This window comes from Anolis carolinensis, chromosome 3 (assembly GCF_035594765.1).
Source record: "Anolis carolinensis isolate JA03-04 chromosome 3, rAnoCar3.1.pri, whole genome shotgun sequence".
NCBI lineage: Eukaryota > Metazoa > Chordata > Lepidosauria > Squamata > Dactyloidae > Anolis > Anolis carolinensis.
In genome coordinates, this window is record NC_085843.1 from 171,714,260 (window position 1) to 171,737,908 (window position 23,649).

Consider the following 23,649-nt stretch of genomic DNA (forward strand, 5'->3'; position numbering starts at 1 on the left):
AGCTGAAGTAACTGTTCGCAACAAGAGAGGACACTTGGGGGCGATCGTGTCTTAATGCCCTGCGCATCTCGCCATTATAGCGATCTACTAGGGCGTTGACAGGAACGTCAGCCTCCATGACAGGAAGATCCTCAAGATATCTCCGAAAACCATCCAGATCCATTAATCTCCTGGGGCGGACCATCTTAATTCAGCCTGGGGGCGGGGGGTCTGTCATGAAGGCTACCATGTCTATCCTTCTCCAGGGTCGCAATAACTTTGTTGCGCTTCTCCCTGGGATAAGGGCGACCACCTTCCTCCTCCCCCACAGAACCTCAATTGGCTTTCCCTGGCTCTGATCCCCTCCGGTCGGGAAGATCAGCTGGGTGGAGTTAACATTTGGAGACACTAGTCAGCTCTCTAACAAAGGAGAGCCTTCGAAAGTCCTTCCTGTATAGAATATACAGATGTCTTTGCTATGTTCATGGCTTGAAGATCTCATTTGGTTTGAAGATAAAGCAGCAGGGTATGAGTATTCTCTCTGTTTTAAAATCTGTTTTTAAAATAATATCTATGAAAACAATTGGAGCCCCTGGCAACACAGCGGATTAAACCATTGAGCTGCTGAACTTGCTGACTGAAAGGTTGGCGGTTTGAATCAGGGGAGCGAGGTGAGTTCCCGCTGTTAGCCCCAGCTTCTGCCAACCTAACAGATCAATAGGTACTGCTCTGGTGGAAAGGTAATGATGCTCCATGTAGTCATGGTGTCTACAAACAACACCAGCTCTTCGGTTTAGAAATGGAGATGAGCACCAATCCCCAGAGTCGGACACAACTAGACTTAATGACAGGGGAAAACCTTTTCATTTATGCAAACAATTTCTTTGTATTTTCTCTTTATATTCGAAATCATTCCAGTTGGAAGCAAGATAGTCCAGGGCCTCCCAGAAAATGAATGAGATATAAAATTCTGGATAGCAATTATAGATGTTAGTGCCAGACTATCTCCATGCAATGCAAATAAAACTGCATCAGTAGAACAGTTTACACATATTGTCCTAATGAATTAGCACAATAGCAGCAAATTTCCACTTTACAAGAAATGACTATATAAACATTTTTATTTGTAAACAGAGATAGGCTCTATCTGTATTTCCTCAATTACAATTGCTCTTTGCTATTTTTAATGAAATGACTAGATGCAGGCCCATCCTGTTTCAATTCTGGCAACATTGGCATTTGGAATATTGGCAGAGTTAGCAGTCTTTCTTTAGGGCAGACTTCCTTCCTCAACTTGAAACATCAGCCAATGTTGGAACTTTTAGGCAGATCTCATTAGTACATTCTTAGTAGCAATATCAATTATAGTAACAATACTTTGGGGGCACTACAAAGCTCCAAATAAAGCACATCAGCAAACAAGCTAAGTCATGGATTCTGGTCACTAGTCTAGCGAACTGTAGAAAGACAGAATTCTCCATCAGACCAAGAAGTAGCACAGCTTTTATTGGAGCCTACTTTCAGTTTATACATCCAATGTGAAATCTATGAATGAAGTGGAAAATTGGACTTATTTACTCATCCTGCATGCTCACCTAATGCACACTAGTTGAATGTTATATTAGAAACAAAAGGGCTTTTTTAGTTTGTCTAGTAAGGATAGTGGAATTTTTGATCAATATGACAGCATTTCTGCATACAGTTACATAAAACAGTTGCTTTTAAGCTACTTTGAGTGTAATCCTATCAGTGCACTAGGAAGCTTCTAAAATGCCTGACTGGGATTTATTTGAAAAACTAGGACCAAGTCACAAGATACACTACAGGGATGCATTTCCAACTTTCCTAAACACAGTACCTGGATAGCAAATGTCTTATCCCCAAATCCTGGAGTCATTCCCAAGAGGCTCATATATGATGCTTCATTAATGAAGTTCTCAATTCCATGGAAGACTCCACGACCTGTAGCAGAGATACGGCCATGTATCCCACCCTGGCTGATTGGCTTTCCTGTGACACAGGCATGGGCATTAATATCCTGTAAGATAATCAAAAGCATCATATTAGATCATTTTCAATGGAAGAAAACATTTGAATTTTCATGTGTTAATGATTTCTCAGAATGTGCTAGATCCAGGATTTCCCTCCTGTAGAGGGCTATTCGGCCTCTGCCCAATTTCCAGGCATCCCCTCTTTCTTCCACACCAAAGCCCTTACATTTCCCTCGGTCCCCAAATGCACTGTGTAAATTTTTAGAGAGCTGTTATGGCAAGAGGGGGAGCCTATGCCCCAGGTCTAGATCCAAACCTAATGGTTTTAACTACAATTAGATTTAAATTATCTAGTTTCTACTCCATCAAACCAGCTCAATTTGCCACAGTACGATTCATTTAGTAATCTAGTGGGGGGGGGGAGTATTTAGTCAGATACCAATTGTACAAGTTCTCCCACTTAATAAGATGAGAGGGGCCTGTAATTGACATCATAGGTAGACCTCAATTTTGAGAGACATGAGAAAACACATTCAGAAAATCACATTGTCTGATTTTTCATGAATTTATTTGCAAATTATGGTGGAAAATAAGTATTTGGTCAATAAGAAATGTTCATCTCAATACTTTGTTATATATCCTTTATTAGCAATGACAGAGGTCAAATGTTTTCTGTAAGTCCTTACAAGGTTGGCACAAACGGTTGCTGGTACGTTGGCCCATTCCTCCATGCAGATCTCCTCAAGAGCAGCAATGTTTTGGGCTGTCGCTGGGCAACACAGACTTTCAACTTCCTCCAAAGGTTTTCTATAGGGTTGAAATCTGGAGACTGGCTAGGGCACTCCAAGACCTTGAAATGCTTCTTACGAAGCCACTCCTTCGTTGCCCTGGCGGTGTGCTTAAGATCGTTGTCATGCTAAAAGACCCAGCCACGTTTCATCTGCAGTGCCCTTCCTGATGGAAGGTTTGTACTCCAAATCTCACGATACATGGCCCCATTCATTCTTTCATGTATACGGATCAGTTGCCCTGATCCCTTTGCAGAGAAAAAGCCTTAAAGCATGATGTTGCCACCGCCATGCTTCACAGTAGGTATGGTGTTCTTTGGATGCAACTGAGCATTCTTTCTCCTCCAAACACGACAAGTTGTGTTTCTGCCAAACAATTCTACTTTGTCTTCATCTGACCATATAACATTCTCCCAATACTCTTCTAGATAATCCAAATGCTTTCTAACAAACTTCCGTTGGCCCCGGACATGTACTGGCTTAAGCAGGGGGACATGTCTGGCACTGCAGGATGTTTGTTGGTGACTAAATACTTATTTTCCACCATAATTTGCAAAGAAATTCGTGAAAAATCAGACAATGTGATTTTTTGGGTGTGTTTTCTCATGTTGTCTCTCATAGTTGATGTCTACCTACCGTGTTTTCCCGAAAGTAAGACAGTGTCTTATATTAATTTTTGCTCCCAAAGATGCTCTACGTCTTATTTTCAGGGGATGTTTTATTTTTCCATGAAGGATTCACATTTGTTGTTGAACAAAAAAAATGAATATTTATTATATACTGTACAGTAGTTGTCATCATAAACCAGCATAACCAGACAAACTGTGAATCCTATCAAGAATGTCTTGTTACTACCAATATTTCCATGTACAACACTTTATGGTACGTACATTTACCGATCCTGCATGCTCTGGTGTTCTGTTCGGCAGGCATGTTTCCAAACAAAAACTTTGCTAGGTCTTACTTTCAGGGGAGGCCTTATATTTAGCAATTCAACAAAACCTCTACTAGGTCTTATTTTAGGAGAAACAGGGTATGATGTCAATTACAGGCCTCTCTCATTTTTTAAAGTGGGAGAACATGTACAATTGGTATCTGACTAAATACTCCCCCCCCCCATTGTATATGAATTAACATGATACAGAACATGATAAGGACATGCCTGCTAAACTGGAAGTCATATGGAAGGATTAACAGAAGCACTTGTATATCTGGCAAGATATTGAATTATCTTAATCTTAAAATCATTTTTAAAATAACTTTTCAATTAGACTGTGCATTCCTACTTAGGGTGGAATCAGTTTAACAACACATTTTTCTAATAAATAGTTGTCAAGAATGGGTACATAGAAGTGTTAAATGATTCAGAAATGTCATTAGGTCCCAATTGTGATCGCGTCAAGTGCAAACTTGCAATTTATAATTTCAGTGATATCAGATTAAAATAAAGGGAAGACTCCATGTACAGAGGCAGCATTTGAAACTGTAACATGTGACGTTCGTTGCTTTGATGTTCTGCCTGTGAACTTTCAAAGTAATTGGAATATTGTCTTCTGGAAACAAAACAATGGGCAGTAGGGATCTTGTTCTCATTTAGAAAACATACTCTACTTTTATATCTACATGCAGATTTATTTTTTAACAGTATAATATTTCATCTTTCATTTTTAAAAAATATTTTAGGGGAGTCTCAACTTTAAAAGACTCAAAATAATTAATTTGTAAAAAATAATAGAACAATGGGATAACTCACTTCAAAAAACAGTGCATTGTCAATGTTAGTGATCAGTTCTTATGGTACCATAGCTATATGGTTGCCATTAATATAACTTGAGCTGTATGGTTAATTCTCACAATCTTATATTGCTCCAGTAGCACTTCAAATATGAAAGCCACATGTAAACACAGCATAAAAAGTTGCTCAAGCTTTCTCTGGAAGCAAATATATAGGAGCTGCATTCAAATTGCCATATCTAATTTACAAGTACGACAGTATAGATCAGGGGTCCCCAAACTAAGGCCTGGGGGGCTGAATGTGGCCCTCCAAGATCATTTACCTGGCCCCTGCCCTCAGTTTTAGACTTAGGCTCACCCTAAGTCTGAAATGACTTGAAGGCACACAACAACAACAATCCTAATTAACTTGACTATCTCACTGGCCACAAGCAGGCCCACACTTCCTATTCAAATCCTGATATGTTTAGACTGGTTAAAATTGTTCTTATTTTTAAAATATTTTTAAATATTGTATTGTTTTTTCATTGGTTTTTTTGCACTACAAATAAGACATGTACAGTTCTTTTTTTCCCCAAACTATACTCCGATCCCCCAACACTCTGAGGGACCGTGGACCAGCCCTCTGCTTAAACAGTTTGAGGACCCCTGGTATAGATCATCTATTATTCATTTAATGATTCATTCATATTACAGAATATTAACTTAAATTTGCTAGCTGCTCTAAGTTTATTTATAAATAAGCTTATGAAAATTTAAGAAATCCCAATTAGTTTCGTATTTTACCCACTTCAGATAGACCCTGTGGGCTTTGCACTAAATCCGTAAGAGTCTCTGAAGCCTTTATAAGCAGGCAGTTTACAACTAAAGCTGTTTAATCACTTTCAAATGATTTGGCAACAAGGCCATGAAACTAATGCAATTATTTAAAAAACAATCAGCACAATCCTTCAATTTGGTAGAAGTTCAGGTCAAAATTCTGATCTATTAATTGAAATACTACTATTCAAGTTACATTTCTTCCACCAACTCTGTTTTATCTTTATATTCAACTTCTGCTAAAGTACTCCTCTGAAAAGCATGTTTAAATGCTGAATGTATTCTTTCTCTTGATTCACCATATTCTTTGAAAAACATATGACTCACAGCTTAAAACTTTGCTTTACTGATTACTCATCCACAACTATGTCTATATACAAAGATAATTTCTTTGTTTTCTTGTCTATTTCTGACTCACTCCCTTTTACTAGGATTATTTCCAACAGAACACAGCCACAAGTCTGCTGCATGGCACAGAACTATGGCAGATGCACTTTGGCATCTCCGAGTCCTTGAAGCTCAAGACAGACCCGAAAACAAGATACTGTCCGGTCCAACTGTGGTGCGAGCAACAGCTGATGGGCTGTAGGTTGGATTTCACAGGAATAAATTGGGGAAATTATCTTTTGAGTATTCCTTAAAAAAAAAAAAACCCTGTGAACCCATGGGGTGACCGTAAGTCGACAAGTGACTTGAAGGCTCATACACACATATATACTATGGTCAAGTGCTTTGCGCTTACAATGTGTTGAAGGGCAACTGAACTGAGAAAATTATTGTTCAGCTGTTAAATATCTGGACAACACTTTATACTTGAATATATACAGTGAAATGTAAACAAAGCTAAAATAGAAAATAGATTTGTCTATTTTGATTGTCTGATATTAAGAACTGAGATCTAAAAGCATCCTACAAAAACACATATCATTAAGTTGTGCACTGACCTGAAAAATAAAGAGGAAGAGTACAGAAATACTGATTTACTGGTCTAAATAATGAAGGGTTTGCTGCATTAGAATGTACTTTAAATGCAAGAGGAGTATAGGTTATTAAGGATATCAAATCTTATTACATATCATTGCTTTTAATCCCATAAATAAGTCTAGTTGAGTTTTATTGTCTTTCATTCTAAACTAAAGTTTAGCACAAAAAAGGGTATGCATTTTATTGCTAACAGACATTCACAGAATAACGGAGGCCCAATTAGGGCGTTGTTGAGGAAACTGTTTCCATAGTCACCCCCTGAATAAGCAAAATGGTAACTGGGAGAAATTTAGCCAAAGGAACTGTGGAATTATTCAACAACCTTCCCATGCATGAATAATTAAGAACTTGTACAGAAACCTCTGCTGAATTCTAAACAACAAGCTGCCCACTTTTGTGGAACATACTGACAGAATGTTTCAACTTGCTTTGCAAGAAGTGTAGTCTTTCATTCTCTTATTGTCGATTATTTAGAGATGAGCAAGTTAAAAAGACATTAGACATTAAAAAGAGTTTAAAAAAAGACATCTAACATTAAACATTGTAGGGCATTCTGCTTTTTTGGTATTCATTGGTGCAAATCTAACACCAGTTATGCTACAATGAGAACTACATAAAGGTTTAGTGTCCCTTATTCGTCCCCGGTTGTGCAGCAGATTAAACCACTGAGGTGCTGAACATGCTGACCGAAAGGTCGGCGGTATGAATCTGGGGAGCAGGATGAGCTCCCACTGTGAGCCCCAGCTTCCGCCAACCTAGCAGTTTGAAAACATGATAATGTGAGTAGATCAATAGGTACCGCTCCAGCAGGAAGGTAACAGCACTCCACAGTCATGCCAGCCACATGACCTTGGAGGTGTCTATGGACAATGACGGCTCTTCAGCTTAGTAATGGAGATGAGCACCAGTTGGACATGACTAGACTTAATGTCAGGGGAAAGCCTTTGCTATTCACAAAATACCCCAGAATCCAAAATTATCAATACTGGAGGCTGAGATAACTTTGCTTTGTGATAGTTCTGTATACACAAACTGTTTCATGCAAAAAAATTTTTTTTACATACTTTATGAAATGTTAATGGATTTTGTGTTTAAACTTGGGTTCCACCTCCAAGCTATCTTATTATGTATGTATATGAAATACATATATTCAGATATCCCCCCCCCCCAAATACCCAAAATTCAAAAAGAATACCCTAGTCCAAGAATTTTGGATAAAAAGTAACCAACCCATAGATTAATAGCTTTATACTAAATCAATCCAATATTCTTTTGGGGGCAGAGGTATCTTCTGTGACTGGCAGCAGCTAGCCAAAGTTTCTTTCCCATCCCACAAATAGTCTGAAGAGTTCTGGTAAGAAGCCCCCTGGGCTGAAAATGCTACTGCTGAATGTCAGATTGATTTGTGGGAAACCACCCTTGATTCAGGACCTTATCTTCTATAATAGAGCTTTCCAAACTTTAAGAGCTTGATTCAAAGTAATAACAAAAATCTTGGAAATGTTTATTATCTCAGATATCATATATTTTTAAAAATACAAATGAAAGGTTGTCGTAAGATATGTTGTGTTCTAATACATTTTGCTCTTAAAATTTATGTGCCCATGAGTGTTAGTTTAACTTCCGGTTAGCTAGTAAAACTCAATTACTGGTTCCAGAATGGAGTCTGGCCAAATGAGTAAGAGGAATGCTCAATGCCTCACTACAGTAAGATAGCTTTCCATCCTTCCAAAAAAGAGGCTATGATGAGGCTGAAGTTGTTGTTCGGGGGCAAGGCCTCCCTGAACCCCAACCTCCTAGACAATTACATGTCAGTCTCAGATACTCCTTCCTTGTGTAAGGTTTTAGAGAAGGTTTTCAAACTAAGGTCAGATGCAGCCCCCAAGGTCATTTATCCACCCTAAACTTTAGACTTAGGGTCTCCCTAAGTCAGAAAAAGTTGAAGGCCCACAACAACAATCCTAATTAACTTGACTATCTCATCAGCCAAAAGCAGGCCCACACTTCCCATACTGGTAAGTTTATGTTGGTTAAAATTGCTCCTCATTTTAAATATTGCATTGTTCTTTTATGTTTTTTTGCACTACAAATAACATATGTGCAGTGTGTATAGGAATTTTGTTCATGGTCTGAGGGATGAAACCGATTACAGGCAGTCCCCAAGTTACAAACAAGATAGATTATGTAGGTTTGTTCTTAAGTTGAATTTGTTTGTAAGTCAGAATAGGTACAGTTAAAACCCGTGATGTTTGCTTTGCTGTCTGTGCCCCTGTTCTGAAGCTGTCACCTCACTTTCTCTCCCTGTGATAATTGGATTTTGAAAAAATGGCTTTTTGAGGAAACAAGGACTGGTAAGAAAGCTTCAGTGTATACACCTTTCCCCCATGATAACTCTTTCAGGAGTGAATTTTCTTTCCGAGGGGTTGATTTCTTTCACTTCCTGTTGTCTCAGCCCTGTTAACTATGAGTCATTTGTAAATTGGATGTTTATAACTCAGGGACTGCCTGCATTTAGATTTTTTAGTAGTGTTTTAATTTTTGAATGTGATTCTGCCCATTTTGCCTCAGTCACGCGCAACCCTTCACTCAGAACTTACATAGTGACCTATGGTATTGGCATAGGTGTCTGCTATCCATGACATCTCCCTTTCACCTGTGCTCATGTCAGGAGCAGGTACATCAACACCAGGCCCTGTGGGCAAGATTGAGATCGTTAATACAATATGCATGTCAGTCCTGATTCCTGTTTCAGCAACTGTAACAATATCGTTAAAAATGATCAAATGTTACAGAAACTGTTCCAAGTTTCATATTACACATTTTTCCACAAACAATTAAGATTTCCTACAATGCTGACAAAAAGCATACAAAACTGACTAGTGTAGCAATTCAAACATTAGTGTGCATTGTAACAAGCTTTATACAAGTTGGAAAATACAGTATCAGATAGCAGCACCCTCTGTTTATCTTGGAGCTCAGTTACAAAGCCTTGTGTTTCTGCTTTGCTATGGGGTGGTGCTTCAACTTCCTTCCTCAACTTCCTGGGCAGAGTTTAGATCAGGATGAAAAGCTGAGAGAAAAGGAAGACTGCAAACAGAGCAAGTTAGAAGACTAACAATAAGTTTACATAGTTATTAATTATTCAGCAAGAATGCTGTAGTCTTAGTAAGGGAGTTAAAATCAGTAAAAAAAACTTTAATTCCATCTATCTATTTTTTTTATTTATACTTTCTCCTAGAGTGGGAGTAACAATCATGGACACACTCCCATTTACAAGTTCTTAGCAGTTTCATTTTCTCTCCACCTCTCAAGCTCTCTTTCACATACATTTCTCTCAACAAAATTTGGGTCATGTGGTAAATGCCAACATCTTCAATTTTAAGTTGTACAGGTTTAGTATCCTTTATCTGAAACACGGGACCAGAAAATTTTGATTTTGAAATATTTGCATATCCATAATGAGATATCTTGGAGATGGGACCAAAGTCTAAGCACAAAATCCATGTTATATTTAATATACCTTAACATAGCCTAAAATGAACACATTTCACTAATTTTGTGCATTAAACAAAGTTTGTGTACAATGAACTATCAGAAAGCAAAGGTGTTCCTATCTCAGACATTCATGTAGACATATTTTATTTTGAAGTTTGAAATATCCAGATAAGAGACTCTCAACTTGTAATGGCCAAGTGACCTATAGAGCACAAACTAAGGCAGTAAGGTGAGACTGACACAAAGGGGCCGATCTGGATTCTATGTCAACATAATAAAATTCACAGAAAATAAATCCACCCCCTTTCTTCCCAACAATCACACACATTCCTGCTGAGGGCCCTGGCTGCATTAAGTGGTATTTCGAGGGACTGAAGTAAATGCACAGGGACATGATGCAAAACACTTCTTCTGTGAAGCTCAAGTAAAGAATCATAGGATCTATGTCTTTATATAGCTAGAGACTAGGCTAGAGCAGAAAGACCTTTACTTCAGACTTAAATTTAAACTAAAACTGAGAACTCAAAAATGCTACTAATCATGTATAATCATGCTATAGACTGATAGTGAACTAAGATTAAACCTTTTTTAAACTGTGTCTGTTGCAGAAGGCTGTGCCTAGAATCAAAGAGTTACTTTAGGCATGCCAATGATCTTAGCAATGCATACTGGAATTTGACAATTCTCTCTGCTCCCGTCTCATGATTACTGAAACTATGTATTGAACTTCTCTTCATTCCAAAACACATTGCCAAAAATAATTAGATGTCCCTTTATCAATCATAATTAACCATATAGTTTTGTTTAAAATGGAAGAGCAAACTGGATAAATCAGATGAAATGTTTGTCTAGCTCAGCACTGGCTAATTGGAAACTGAATCAAATAAGGAGAATGTGGATGCAACAGCACCCCCTCTTTCTTTGTGCTCTCCAGCAGATGATACACAGTTATTGACTGCCTGATGATCCTGAAAGGAGCCACTACAACTCCTTTTCCATGAAACTGTTGAATCCCGCTTTAAAGCCATCCAAGTTCATGGCCATCATTTTATAGTATTTTATAGTAGTGAATGCCCAGAGTTTTAAGTATGTCCTGCTGAAAGAAGTGTTTTCCATTGTTCTGATTCACCACCGTTGAGTTTCACCAGACAGCCCTGAGTTCTGTTGCTTATAGAAAAAGAGAATTTTCTCCTAATTCAGTCACCCCACAACATATCGCTGTCATGTCTCTTCTGTATTTTTTTCTTAAGGAAATAATCTCAAACATTGTATCTTGACAATATAGCAACATTTACCAGATGAGCATTCCCCAAATGTGTGCACCCAAAACATTTTTGGATTATAGATACTTTCACTCTTAACTCCAGCCATGCTGGCTCAAGAAGACAGATTGTAACCCAACTTTTAGGAACTCAGCATTACTCTAATGTTCAAACTTGGACAGATTAAGACAAATTACTATCTTGTAATGTTCTATGAGATGTTGGGCATCATCTGGATGATTGCCATTAAGCCCTGATACATTTATCTCGTCATTTTCAACAGACAAGCACAAAAAACAAGCTGAAGTACTGATCTAATTCAGTACAATCAATTCTTGGGCTCTCACAGAAAATGCTTCACTTTTTAAAACAAGCATCTTCAAACTGCAACCCTCCAGCTGTTTTGGCCTCCAACTCTCAGAATTCCTAATCATTGAACAAGTTGGCTAGGGTTTCTGGGAGTTGGAGACCCAAACTGCTGGAGGGCCTCAGTCTGAGGACACCTGTTCTAAAATAAAAAATTAAATGACCTCCTTTATTTTAAAAAATATATATATTTTTATTGTGAGAATAGAATATTGCTTTTTTCCTATATTAAAAATATTGAATGGTGGAAAAAAGAAAAAATAGATTAGGTACAGTTCAGAAAGAAAAAAGTAGTATGCATCGGAAGAGTGAAAAGAAGTATAACAAAAATAAAAAATAAAATTAAAATTAAAAAATGGAGTTGGCTTCCAAACTTCTCTGTGGGTTTCTGCTTATCTTATTTTCTAATTTTGCTTTGATGCTTTCCCCCCTTCATGTCTCTTCCTCTAGGTAACCGGTTTTGCTTCAGTACTTAAATTCTTCCATCCAATTCATTTTTTTCTTGTTTCATAAACTGTATAATTGCTAACAAATCTATTGTGCTTCTTTTCTGTGAGTCATGAGTAATTCCCTGTGTTAATAAATCAATCTTCATTATCACTTTTAGTATCCATTGTTCCGTTGTTGGTAATTCTTTTGATTTCAATTTTTTGGGCATATGTTGTTCTTGTTCCCGTTGTTAATAGAATAATTTGTCTTCAGTTCTTTCGATTTCAAAGTCTGTCATTCCAAGTAAAAAAATACTCAGATTTAAATTGGAAATGTGTATCTATTTTTTTTTGGATTTTCTCATATACATCCTTCCAATATTTTTTGCTTTTTTGCAAGTCCACCACATGTGATAGAAAGTCCCAATATTCTTTTCACACTTCCAGCATTTGTCTGCAGTATTTTGATAATATTTTGAACGTTTTTGGGGTGTTAAATACCATTGGTACATCATTTTGTACCAGTTTTCCTTCAAATTATACAAATATGTGTATTTTAATTTTTTGTTCCACATTTTTCCCACCCTTCTAATCTTATTGTGTGCCCTATATGTGCAGCCTGTTCTGTTCTTCTTCTGTTGACCAGTATTTGTCTATATTGCAACCAGGATATGTTTTTATCTATTTGACTAATTTCCTCCTGCATTTTTAGTGTCACATCTCCATTTTGGTTTTTTTAACAACTGTTTATAAGTGAGCCATTTCTCTTGTCCCAGTTCTCTTCTGTGTATAGCTTCCATCAGGGAGATCCATAGTGGTGTTTTAGTATATAGCCTTTTTTTGGTATTTTTCTCAAATTTTTATCAATGTCGGTCTTATGAAGTGGTTGCTAAATTTTTTCTCAATTCCTGTTCTTCTGTACCACAGATATGAGTGCCATCCGGCTCTCAGGTCATGTCCTTCCAATGTCAATGTCTTTATGTCATTAAAATACATCAAATATCCTCCTTTATTAGGATGTTGGAGAACTTACTACATTAAAATGCATTGTACAATTAGTATTGAGTTTGTTGTTTCAGCATTTGGGCAATTCTCTGTTCAGTGATGAAGCTAAGTGGGTGGGAAGTGAAAATCGGCAAGTTGCACACTCAGTTCTCAGGCCCCTTCTACACTGCCCTATATCCCAGGATCCGATTCCATATTATCTGATTTTAACTAGTTTATTTCAGTCTCCACTGCCAGATAATCTGGGGTAAGAAGATAGTATGTGATCAGATCCTGGAATACAGTGGTAATGTCAAAAAGGGCCTCAGCAAGACAAAAAACAATATCTGGGATGTACTACTCCAGACTACAGTAGGAATTCACATGATTGGATGTTCCTCCATACATAATCCATCAAATACAGATCAAAAAGAAATACAAGCTACAACTAATCTCTTCAACAGTTTTTATGGAGAGAAAACATACCAAACAGAGAGAAATTCGATCACAAGGACCTCTGATCAGAAGACATACAGGGAAAAACTAATTCTATTGGTAGTTAGTTCTACTGGAACACAGTAAAAGCTTTCCAGCACTCCTACATATACTCAGGTGATACACTATGATACCTGAATAATTTAGAGCATGACAAGCAACCACTGCTATTTTTATCAAGAAGTGAAAGCAGAGGATATAGTCAATCATTATTCTTACAAAAATCTGTTCAATAGTTGTCATTTTACATACCAATAAAGCCTTTCTTTGCTAGTTCCATGGTAAACCGTCTTGTGATTTTTTCCAATTCATTATCCTGTAACAAAAAACATAGTTTACTCCAGGACATTAAACAACCATCACTGAAATATTATAATTTTAGAGAGATAAGGTAAGGAGAACATTGGTGTGTTTCATCCCATCTTTTTTGTTAGCTTTAGTAACATTGCCACAGCCTAGTTTGTGACACATTATTATCCTCACAGCTCTGCTAGGCTTTCAATGGAAATGGAAATGGAAGGCAACTTTAGGAATTAGCCCTTCTGGCTCCTCTGCTGTTTATCTGCTTTGAGAAAAATTGAGACTGGTTTTCATGATTCTGCAGTATCACAAGTTCCTTGGAACTGCAGCACAATTGCAGGAATGATTATTAATTTCTGCTCCCAACTTTGAGTGGAGTGTGAGATTGAATCCAACCTTGTAATGTGTTTGAAAAACAGCCATACAAAACACCTCACCTATCTGCATAAGGAAGTGTCATAGTGAACGTTAACAGTCTGACTGGTTATTAAACTTGGGGGAAATATTCCAACTCTAAAAATAAATCCGGATCCACTACAGTCAGCCGCCCATATCCAGGGTTTCTGCATCCAAGATTTTAACTAACCATAACTCAAAAATATTGGGGAAAATATCTGAAAATCAGATGTTGGTTTGGCTGCATGCTGAACAATATGCTGATGCATAGTCATACCCCGCTGTAGCCTCCAATACACTGATGCATAGGCATACCCTGCTGTAGCCTCCTGCCATTTCACAGTTCCTCGGGCTCTTACTATCACTCATTTAATTTTTTTGCCATTTTATATAAAGACATCATTTTACTATGGCACTGTATTTGATGGGATTTGAGCAACCATGGAGTTTGGTATCCACTGGAGTCCGGAACCAACTCTCTAGATACCAAGGGCACACTGTACTTTCCAAATTAGACAACCTAACCATGATAGATGAGAATAGACTTTAACTTACTGTATAATTCCTAGGATTGATCTTAACACCAGCCTTTGCACCACCAAATGGTACATCTGAAAATAAATGTTTGTGATGATGTTAAAAACAATTGCAAGCACTGAAGAGTAAGAATAACTGAAGTCACCTGAATAGCCTTAAGGTACTAGATCCCATCTGCATGGTCAACCCTGGTTAGTACTTGGCTGGGAGACAAACCAATGAATACCAAGTATTTCAGAGGAAGGAACTGTCTAAACTACCTCTGAGTATTCCTTGCCTAAGAAAAGCCTATGAAATTCATGGGATTGCCATTAGTTTACAGGAGATGTGGAAATCATATTCACACATGCACAAGAATAACTGAAGGTGAACAAAATATAAGAAGGGAAATCCAATTTTGAGTATTCAAGTGTTTTGGCATGACACAAAAATTAAAGGGATAAAATCTAGGGGGAAAAAACCTGAGACAAAAACTCCACACATTTTCAGATCCAATTTCCTATTTGATCGCTCACCACTTTTTCTCATTTTAGAGAATGCCATTTTAGAGAATGTTTCGTTAAGCCTGAAAAAGGAACAAAGGCAAAACAACTTGGGGCTTATATAGCCAACATCTGTTAGCCTAGAAGTGCAGACAAATTTGTGATGGCTCCCAAAGATGTGGAAAGAGCAAGGATTTTCTCCAAGTTTCTGAAGTACCAAATTCTCCCTAGTGACAGTGAAAACACATGCCGACTAATCAAGATAATTTTTAAAGAACACCTCTGTATTGCAGCCTAATGTTCAGAATACAGCACAATGCAGTAACTTGAGAAACATATGCTTTGCAGCTTTTAGAAGCAAGGTAGTTTTATTTCCTGATTTATTAAATCCAAGTCTTCTTCAGCTCCACTTATGAAGTCTCTTAATTACATTGAAGCCAACTAGTTGAGTGCTAATCTTGAATGTATTATTCCTAAACAGAACACTGTTTCTTTGTTAAAAAGAACAAATGAAGCAGAGGTGAAAGGATTCATTATGTAGTCTGTATCTCTATGCAAGCAATGCAGAATATGTAATTCTGCAAATGATATCATCCCTCACCATTTGCTGACTTTGGCTGATAGGAGCTGCAATCCAACACTTGGATTAACTACAAGTGCCTTACCTGTTTTCTAGACCCCTGAAAGCCTGTATATATTTTGATGTAATATTTTAAGACTCAAGTTTGAAGATAAACTTAAGTATCAATTTTATTTAGCACCATCAACTAATAAATGATGAGATATGAACCTTAACAAACATTACTTACCAACCACTGCACATTTGTATGTCATTAGAGAAGCCAGGGCTTTCACTTCATCAACACTTACTTCTGTACTGTAACGAATACCTGTTAAGAGAAACAGGACCAAGGTTAGCCTCCTATGCATTTCATATTCTGTCATATGAAAAGCAGAAATAAGTCACAAAGACTGAAGTGAAACTTGTTGTTTATGCAGGAAGTACTGCATTAGAAATTCTTTTGGGAAAAGCTCCATGTCACCAATTTTGCACAGCTCTCTGGAGCCAGACAAAGGGGTTCCTAAATTTGTATGCATCACAGTAATCCAGGATTTCAATACCTCTCTTAGATTTAACACAGGAAATTCTCTTCCTCTTCTAGATTAAAGTAATTTAAAAGTATGGCAATCACAGACACAATCAACTCTGTATTTGTGCAAGTTAAGCAAAATAACTCAATTTCAGGCTTTTATGCATCGGTGCACCCATGTTTCCCCATTTGACTATTACTGTAGTAAATAGTCAGAAAGTCACAAGTAGAGGGGGGACATTACAGCACAAGTAGCTGATAATGCTCATTTGCAATATCGAAAGCCACAATGAATAACTTCTACTTCAAAATGTGTATGTGTTTATGTGCATTCAAGTCATTTGTCAATTTGTAGCGATGTCATGAATTTCCAAAATGCTTGAGCACGAATTCTCTCCTCCATCCCTAGACTATATAGAAAAACTGAAAGGATATATATTCTCCATGCATATTGCAAAAGTGAGGTTTCCCTTTAAAACATACTTCATTAATTACTTTGTGATATTCAAAGTGTGCAGACAACACCACAAATAACTAAAAAAGGATTATTTTACCTGAAGTAAACCATTCAATCAATATTTATTTTGGCATCTTTTTTTCCACAGTGAACAACCAGATGCCCACAGGAAGTCCACAATGAGGAAACAAGGGATGAAACTCCTTTCCAAACACATGATGCCAGATGTCCAAGCACATTGTAACTGCACAGTGCCAGATAGGAAGGCACTTCAAATGGTCATCACTACTGCACAGAGAATCATTGGTTGCCCTCTCCCCTCTAAAAGTTTGGAAGAACTTTATAAGTCCCACAGCCTTAAGAAAGCTCAGAGCATTCTTAAGGATCCATCTCACCCAGCATATTGATGATACGTTTTATTAATTAGCCTACTGGCCGTATCAAAACATTTGACAAACACACTTAACACATACAACACACAACCTACATTACAACCAGAGTTAAAATAAACAAGCTGCTAACAACAAGGGGTCAAGATCCCGAACCAGATCAAATATCTGCATCACCCCTATAATTTACACCAATCTACTCCAAATATGCAGTTCTCAGCAGAGTTGCTTTAAATATTCTTTTTTTTAATTATTACCATCTGGCAGATGGTACAGAGTGACAAAGACAAACAGACTGAGAGATAGCTTTTATCCTAGAACTGTAATTAAATTGAACTCCATGGTTTCACATTGATGTGGCATTAGGGGCTGTACAGTGGTAGTTGGAGCGTGGGGGGATGGGTATGTTGTTTTTATGATCTGTGCTGGGGAATGCATTTAATTTCATTATACAATGACAATAAAATTATTCTATTCTATCGTAAATATACTGGCTAATAGAGTGTACTAAATAACACTAGGTAACATGATTTTTGTTCCTGGGTTATAAATATCATTCCCTAATTTGTTCTATCATAAAAACACGGAAAAGCTTATTAAACTGCAATAACTTTTGTTTTTGTGGGATATCCTACAGTACATTTTACTATAATTTTTCTATGAATATCTAATAGAACAGGCATAGGCAAATTTAGGCTGTATACTATAACAAAGCCTTTTCTTGTGCAGATGATGAAAAGCTATGGAACACATTAGAAAAAAAAGGTTGTATAAGTTATGCATCTGGACAGTCAGATGTTGAAACAATATCTGATGATCCAGATGCATAACATATACCAGTGATGGCAAACCTTTTAGAGACCAAACCGACGGCGACCGAGCAAGGGGGCAGGCAGTAGATGAATGGTGAGTGAGCAAGGGGATGGGAGGCAGGCAAGCGGTGGGCGAGCAAGAGAGTGGTCAAGTGAGTGACAAGCAAGGGGGCAGGCGAGAATGGGGGGGCGGGCAAGCATGGGGGTGGGGGGGTCAATGAAATGGTAAAATTGACTAGTTCAGAATACAAGCAGCTTCTGCATAGTAAGTTGCAGCCCTAAGGGAAAGCAAATGTTCTTGAATGTTAAGAGATTTAGTATACACAAGATAGATGTAGTTTTAATAAATAATATTTTGCTAACATGGTGAGATTTTTCTGTGGGAAGAAGTAGCTATATATACTTTTCCCCCTTGCATTAATGGGCTACAAGATCAGATTTTAAATATGAGTAACTTATCCCTTTACGGTACTTGAAGAAAAGTGGGACAGACAACTGTTTCAGGCCTTTTGATGTAGAAGGTCACTGCTATTTTTTGTTTTCAATCAAGCACACAAACATAACTATTCACCATTTTATGGAATTAATCAAGCAACTCTGTTGTAGAAACACTAAAAAAAACTATACTGAAGTTGCATAGTTAATACTTTCGCTTCCGTAGTATACAGTACTGCTACAATATCCATTAAAAACTTAGGATAAAAGATGTTTTTCTGTTACAGAAATGAGAATGACTCATTGCCACACAAAATACTTTCCACTGGAACCAACTCAGGATCATGTTTGTTAAGCAGAGATTTTTGCCTGGCACACCCAAAGTTAAGTTAGAGACACATCATGATTCTATTAACTGTCCTTTGTAAAAGAGCACTAGTGGGAATTTACATGATGGGGCACATATCCCCCTTTTGTAAGATAATAATCAAGGCTGAAACTAGATGCTTTGTTTTAAAGAATTATTCCCCATAGCTGTGTCTACTGACACCAACAGGTAACCACTCTCAAAATTCATATACAGTAGAGTTCCGGTTATCCAACTTCCGCTTATCCGAGAGCATATTTTCTGACCCACTGATGTCTCATCCCTGCCAGCGGGTGCCTGGCACCACGGACTTTTCCCTCCTGGCCCGTCCATTTATGTCGGATAACCGGAACTCTACTGTAATAAATGTCAATGGTCCAAACAACTTGGCTTGTTACTTCAACATCACCATAAAGCTCAGGAAGGTAGCTATATGTTACACAGACAACATATATTGAACCCCAAATTCTATGTATTTATGCAAAGTTTGTCTCCCCCCCCAGCTCATCAGCTAATTTTAATATTCCAATTCAGTTTTGTATCTTAACATTAGCCTAATTTGTTCAAGCATATGTTTTTGAAGATTGGGGTCTGTATGCTCACTAAGTCATGGAACACATTAGGTGACCTTAGGCAAGTTATACTCTCTCAGCCTCAGAGGAAGGCAAGGCCAAATGTCTTCTGAACAAACATTGCTAAGAAAATCCTATGTAAATCTGACTTAGGGTTGTCATAAGTTGGCCATGATTTGAAAGCACAGAACAATTTACAAATGCATTTAAACACAATATTAATAAATTTCACTGAAGTGATAGAAGAACAATTAAATTTTCACTTTTTTAGCAAGATTTCAAGAGATAATTGTATTCTTAATTTATCCACTGTTTAATAATCTGTATTATGCTCCATAGGTGCACTCAGTTAAAATGTGTTTACAATATGCAATACCCATTATTCCTGGATAAGATCTTCTGTTTAAACTAGGCCTCTGCTTTCACTGACAATGGAAATAGGTCATATTTGTAGATTACTACAGAACTGACAGCTTATTTTCAGGCTACATACTTAAAGCCTCCATTTTAGTTTTGCTAAGAGAAGGCAAGCAACTTCCTTCCAAGTTTGCTGTACACTGCTAAGCCCTATTTCCTGTACTCTATATGGATACATTTAGCTCTCTAAGCAGCTGTTCATATGATGAACAAGAGCAGCTGTGGTTTCATGTAAAGCACTGGCTTTAAGCACGCAATCAATGAGGCAAAACAGGATCATCATTTTTATCCATTATAAATTGTTGTCCAAATCTAAATAATGTTGATTGTGAAACCAACTCATGTTTGATTTTCTTTCAATTTCCAAATTTGGTCCATCTCAGTTCTACATGAGATTGTGAAGGGGAGGGCAGGGGGGGGGTTGTTAGTACAGTAGTCTCACTTATCCAAGCCTCGCTTATCCAAGCCTCTGGATAATCCAAGCCATTTTTGTAGTCAATGTTTTCAATATATCGTGATATTTTGGTGCTAAATTCGTAAATACAGTAATTACAACATAACATTACTGCATATTGAACTACTTTTTCTGTCAAATTTGTTGTATAGCATGTTTTGCTGCTTAATTTGTAAAATTATAATCTAATTTGATGTTTAATAGGCTTTTCCTTAATCCTTCCTTATTATCCAAGATATTCGCTTATCCAAGCTTCTGTCGGCCCGTTTAGCTTGGATAAGTGAGACTCTACTGTAATTGCAAGTTGCTCATTTTTCACTGAATAAATAAATTTGTGCATATTTCCCATATATAATATGACCCCCTTATTCATGCTCCAGAAACTATATTGTATTGTTCTTTCATTTACTAATACTGTAAATGAAATAATGTAAATGAATGATATGGTAATAATATAATATATTGTGTATACATATAATATTGATAATAATATTATAATGAAATAAATAAATAAATATTATATTATATTGTATTTATTATAGTATTTCTACCCCGCCCTTCTCACCCAATAGGGAACTCAGGACGGCTAATAATAATAATAATAATAATAATACAATATAATAATATTGTATAATATAATAATATTATATATTATATATTAAATGTAATATTACTAATAATATTACGGTATAATGGTATAGTATAATATAGTAATATATAATGCTAATATTATGCTATGCTAATAATATAATATATTGTATGTACATACAACTTGTAAGCCGCTCTGAGTCCCCTTCGGGGTGAGAGAGGGTGGGGTATAAATGTAGTAAATAAATAAATAAGTAATTGTTGCTGTGGTTTTGTTTTTGTTTTTTGCACTACAAATAAGACATGTGCAGTGAGCATAGGAATTTGTTCGGTTTTTTTTTTCAAATGATAATTCAGCCCCTCAACAATCTGAGGGACCATGAATCGGCCCTCCACTTAAAAGGTTTGAGGACCCCTGCCCTAAACACTATAAGATTATTAATTATTACTGGGAAAAGGGGGCACTGCTTCATAATCAGTCACACAGTTTGCATGAAGATGGCCACAGATTCAACCCTACTACATCTGTAATTAAAAGTGCTGTGGTACACTGATGGGAAATTAACATGCCCAGAATTCTAATTTAGAAATTTTGGAATATCTTGTGTGTTGAATGGACTGACAATTTAATACATGCAGTTCTTTAAAAATCCACTACTTTGACCTTTTGACTTTAATCTTCAGAGCATTTAACACTGATCCTGATAAACTGCAAGTCTTATCTTTCAGCTTAGTATCCCAGATTAATCATTTCTCTCAGCTATGCAGAATGCAAACAAGAAAAGCCAAATTTCCTTTGCTATTTACTTGAAGCTCCAATGTTTACTTTACCCTACGGACCTCAAAGACTTGTGGCATATTTAGAAACCAATTATCATAAGCTGGTCCCAATGCTAGCATTTCTTTTAAATCAGAGGGTGTTATTCCTCAGACACAATGGACTACAATGTTAAGCATTCTCAGCCAGCATGGTCAGTGGCTACTGCCTGAATACAGTAGGGAAAGCAAGTCCACAAATCTGGTGAACATCAAGTAAGGAAAGCCCTTTACCAATAAACTATCAAGCATCAGTGTATGTCTTCAAGTCGACTGCATACTTATGGTGACCCCCATGTATCTAATAAGGTTTTCCTAGACAAGAAATACTTAAGAGGTGTAAGTTGTTAAACAATTTAAAATATGAACATGTCCCTCTGGATCAGGGGTCCCCAAACTAAGGCCCGGGGGCCGGATGCGGCCCTCCGAGGTCATTTACCTGGCCCCTGCCCTCAGTTTTATAATATAATATATTGTATATACATATAATATTGATAATATTATAATGTAATACAATATAACACTAATAATAATACCATATAATAATATTAACTATATATTATATATTACATATAATATTACTAATAATATTACAGTATAGTGGTATAGTTCTAGTAATATATAATGCTAATATTGTGCTATGCTAATAATATAATATATTGTATGTACATATAATTTGTAAGTCACTGAGTCCCCTTTGGGGTGAGAAGGGTGTGATACAAATGTAGTAAATAAATGCAGTAAATAAATAAATAAATACATTTTAGACTTAGGCTCGCCCAAAGTTTGAAATGACTTGAAGGCACACAACAACAACAACAACAACCCTAATTAACTTGACTATCTCATTGGCCAGAAGCAGGAGTATGCTTCCCATTGAAATCCTGATAAATGTATGTTGGTTAAAATTATTTTTATTTTTAAATATTGTATTGTTCTTTCGTTGTTGTTGTTGTTGTTTTTGCACTACAAATAAGACATGTACAGTGTGCATTGGAATTTGTTTGTTTGTTTTTTTTCAAATGATAATCCGGCCCCTCAACAGTCTGAAGGATTGTGGACCAGCCCTCGGCTTAAAAAGTTTGAGGACCCCTGCTCTGGATAGACAAAAGTCATGCAACCACTCACTTATACTACTAGTTCTAGAGACAATTTCAGAAACAGACTGCAATACCCCTGTATTTTAACTGTTCAAAGCTGTCACAAACGCCATTAAGTAACTTGTGAGGTCACAGTTTTATCCCTTTTTGCAAAAGAGAGCTATGTGTTGGAAGCTGTTTCTGGCAATAACCAATCTTTTAACAAGCAATGTAAAAATGTGAGACGTTTCCATTCTGTAGCATGTTACAGGGACCCATTGCCTTGAGTTTGGTTCCTACACTCTTGTACTAAGAAGCACAACTCTGCAGAGCTCAAATCTTTCACTGTGTCACTTCCCACAATCTTTCTATCCCATTCCAGGGCTGTCACCAATTTTTATTGATTGTGCTTCCTTTGGCATCCACACATAAAATAAATGGTGGCAACTGAATAAAATACATAGCAGACAGATTCATATGAAGCCTAAAACACCCAATCAGTTTCAATTATAAGAAAAAATAATAGGAATGAATATGGTATTCTGGTCACACTCCTATTATTTTAAGGTGCTCTGTTCAATGTAATAATCTATCTATATATAAATGTAATGTTCATTTTACTATGGAGTAAACAGAAAAACCATTGAACCAAATCACACCAAATTTGGCCACAAAAGACAAGGTCATTCAAAATATGTTTTTCATTTTAAAAAACCTAGAAAAATAGTCCAAATTACAGAGGATGAGGAAGAGCTTTTGTCCCCTTAACTGCCAGTTAGAAAGGTAGGGTCTGCTGCCTTTAGCCTCACCCCCTGGCTGCCTTTAGGCCCCACCCCCTTCATGTCCTAGCAACTCCCTCAGCCAAGATGGCGCCCAGGGCACAGGCAGTTATGCCTCTTCGACACTGCCTATAAAATACAGATTATCTGATTTGAACTGGATTATATGGCAATGTAGACTGAAGGCCCTTCTACACAGCTATATTACCCAGAATTCCAAGGCAGGATAATCCACAGTATCTCCTTTTAACTGGATTATCTAGAGTTCACACTGCCATATAATTCAGTTCAATGTGGATTTTATACAGCTGTGCAGGAGAGGCCTCATATAACCCAGTTCTAAGCAGATAATA

The 23,649-nt window shown here is 37.0% G+C and overlaps 1 protein-coding gene across 1 annotated transcript in view; it reads right to left on the reverse strand.

The window, feature by feature from the left end:
- The window catches only part of glud1 (glutamate dehydrogenase 1), a 41,273-nt gene that overhangs the window by 9,128 nt on the left and 8,496 nt on the right, over window positions 1-23,649 (reverse strand). Inside the window, exons 2-6 of the mRNA XM_003223261.4 lie at window positions 15,850-15,930; window positions 14,577-14,632; window positions 13,578-13,641; window positions 8,893-8,987; window positions 1,838-2,017 (exon numbers count right to left, since the gene is read on the reverse strand). Coding sequence (XP_003223309.2) covers window positions 1,838-2,017; window positions 8,893-8,987; window positions 13,578-13,641; window positions 14,577-14,632; window positions 15,850-15,930 — 476 coding nt within the window. The remainder of the gene's footprint in view (window positions 1-1,837; window positions 2,018-8,892; window positions 8,988-13,577; window positions 13,642-14,576; window positions 14,633-15,849; window positions 15,931-23,649) is intronic.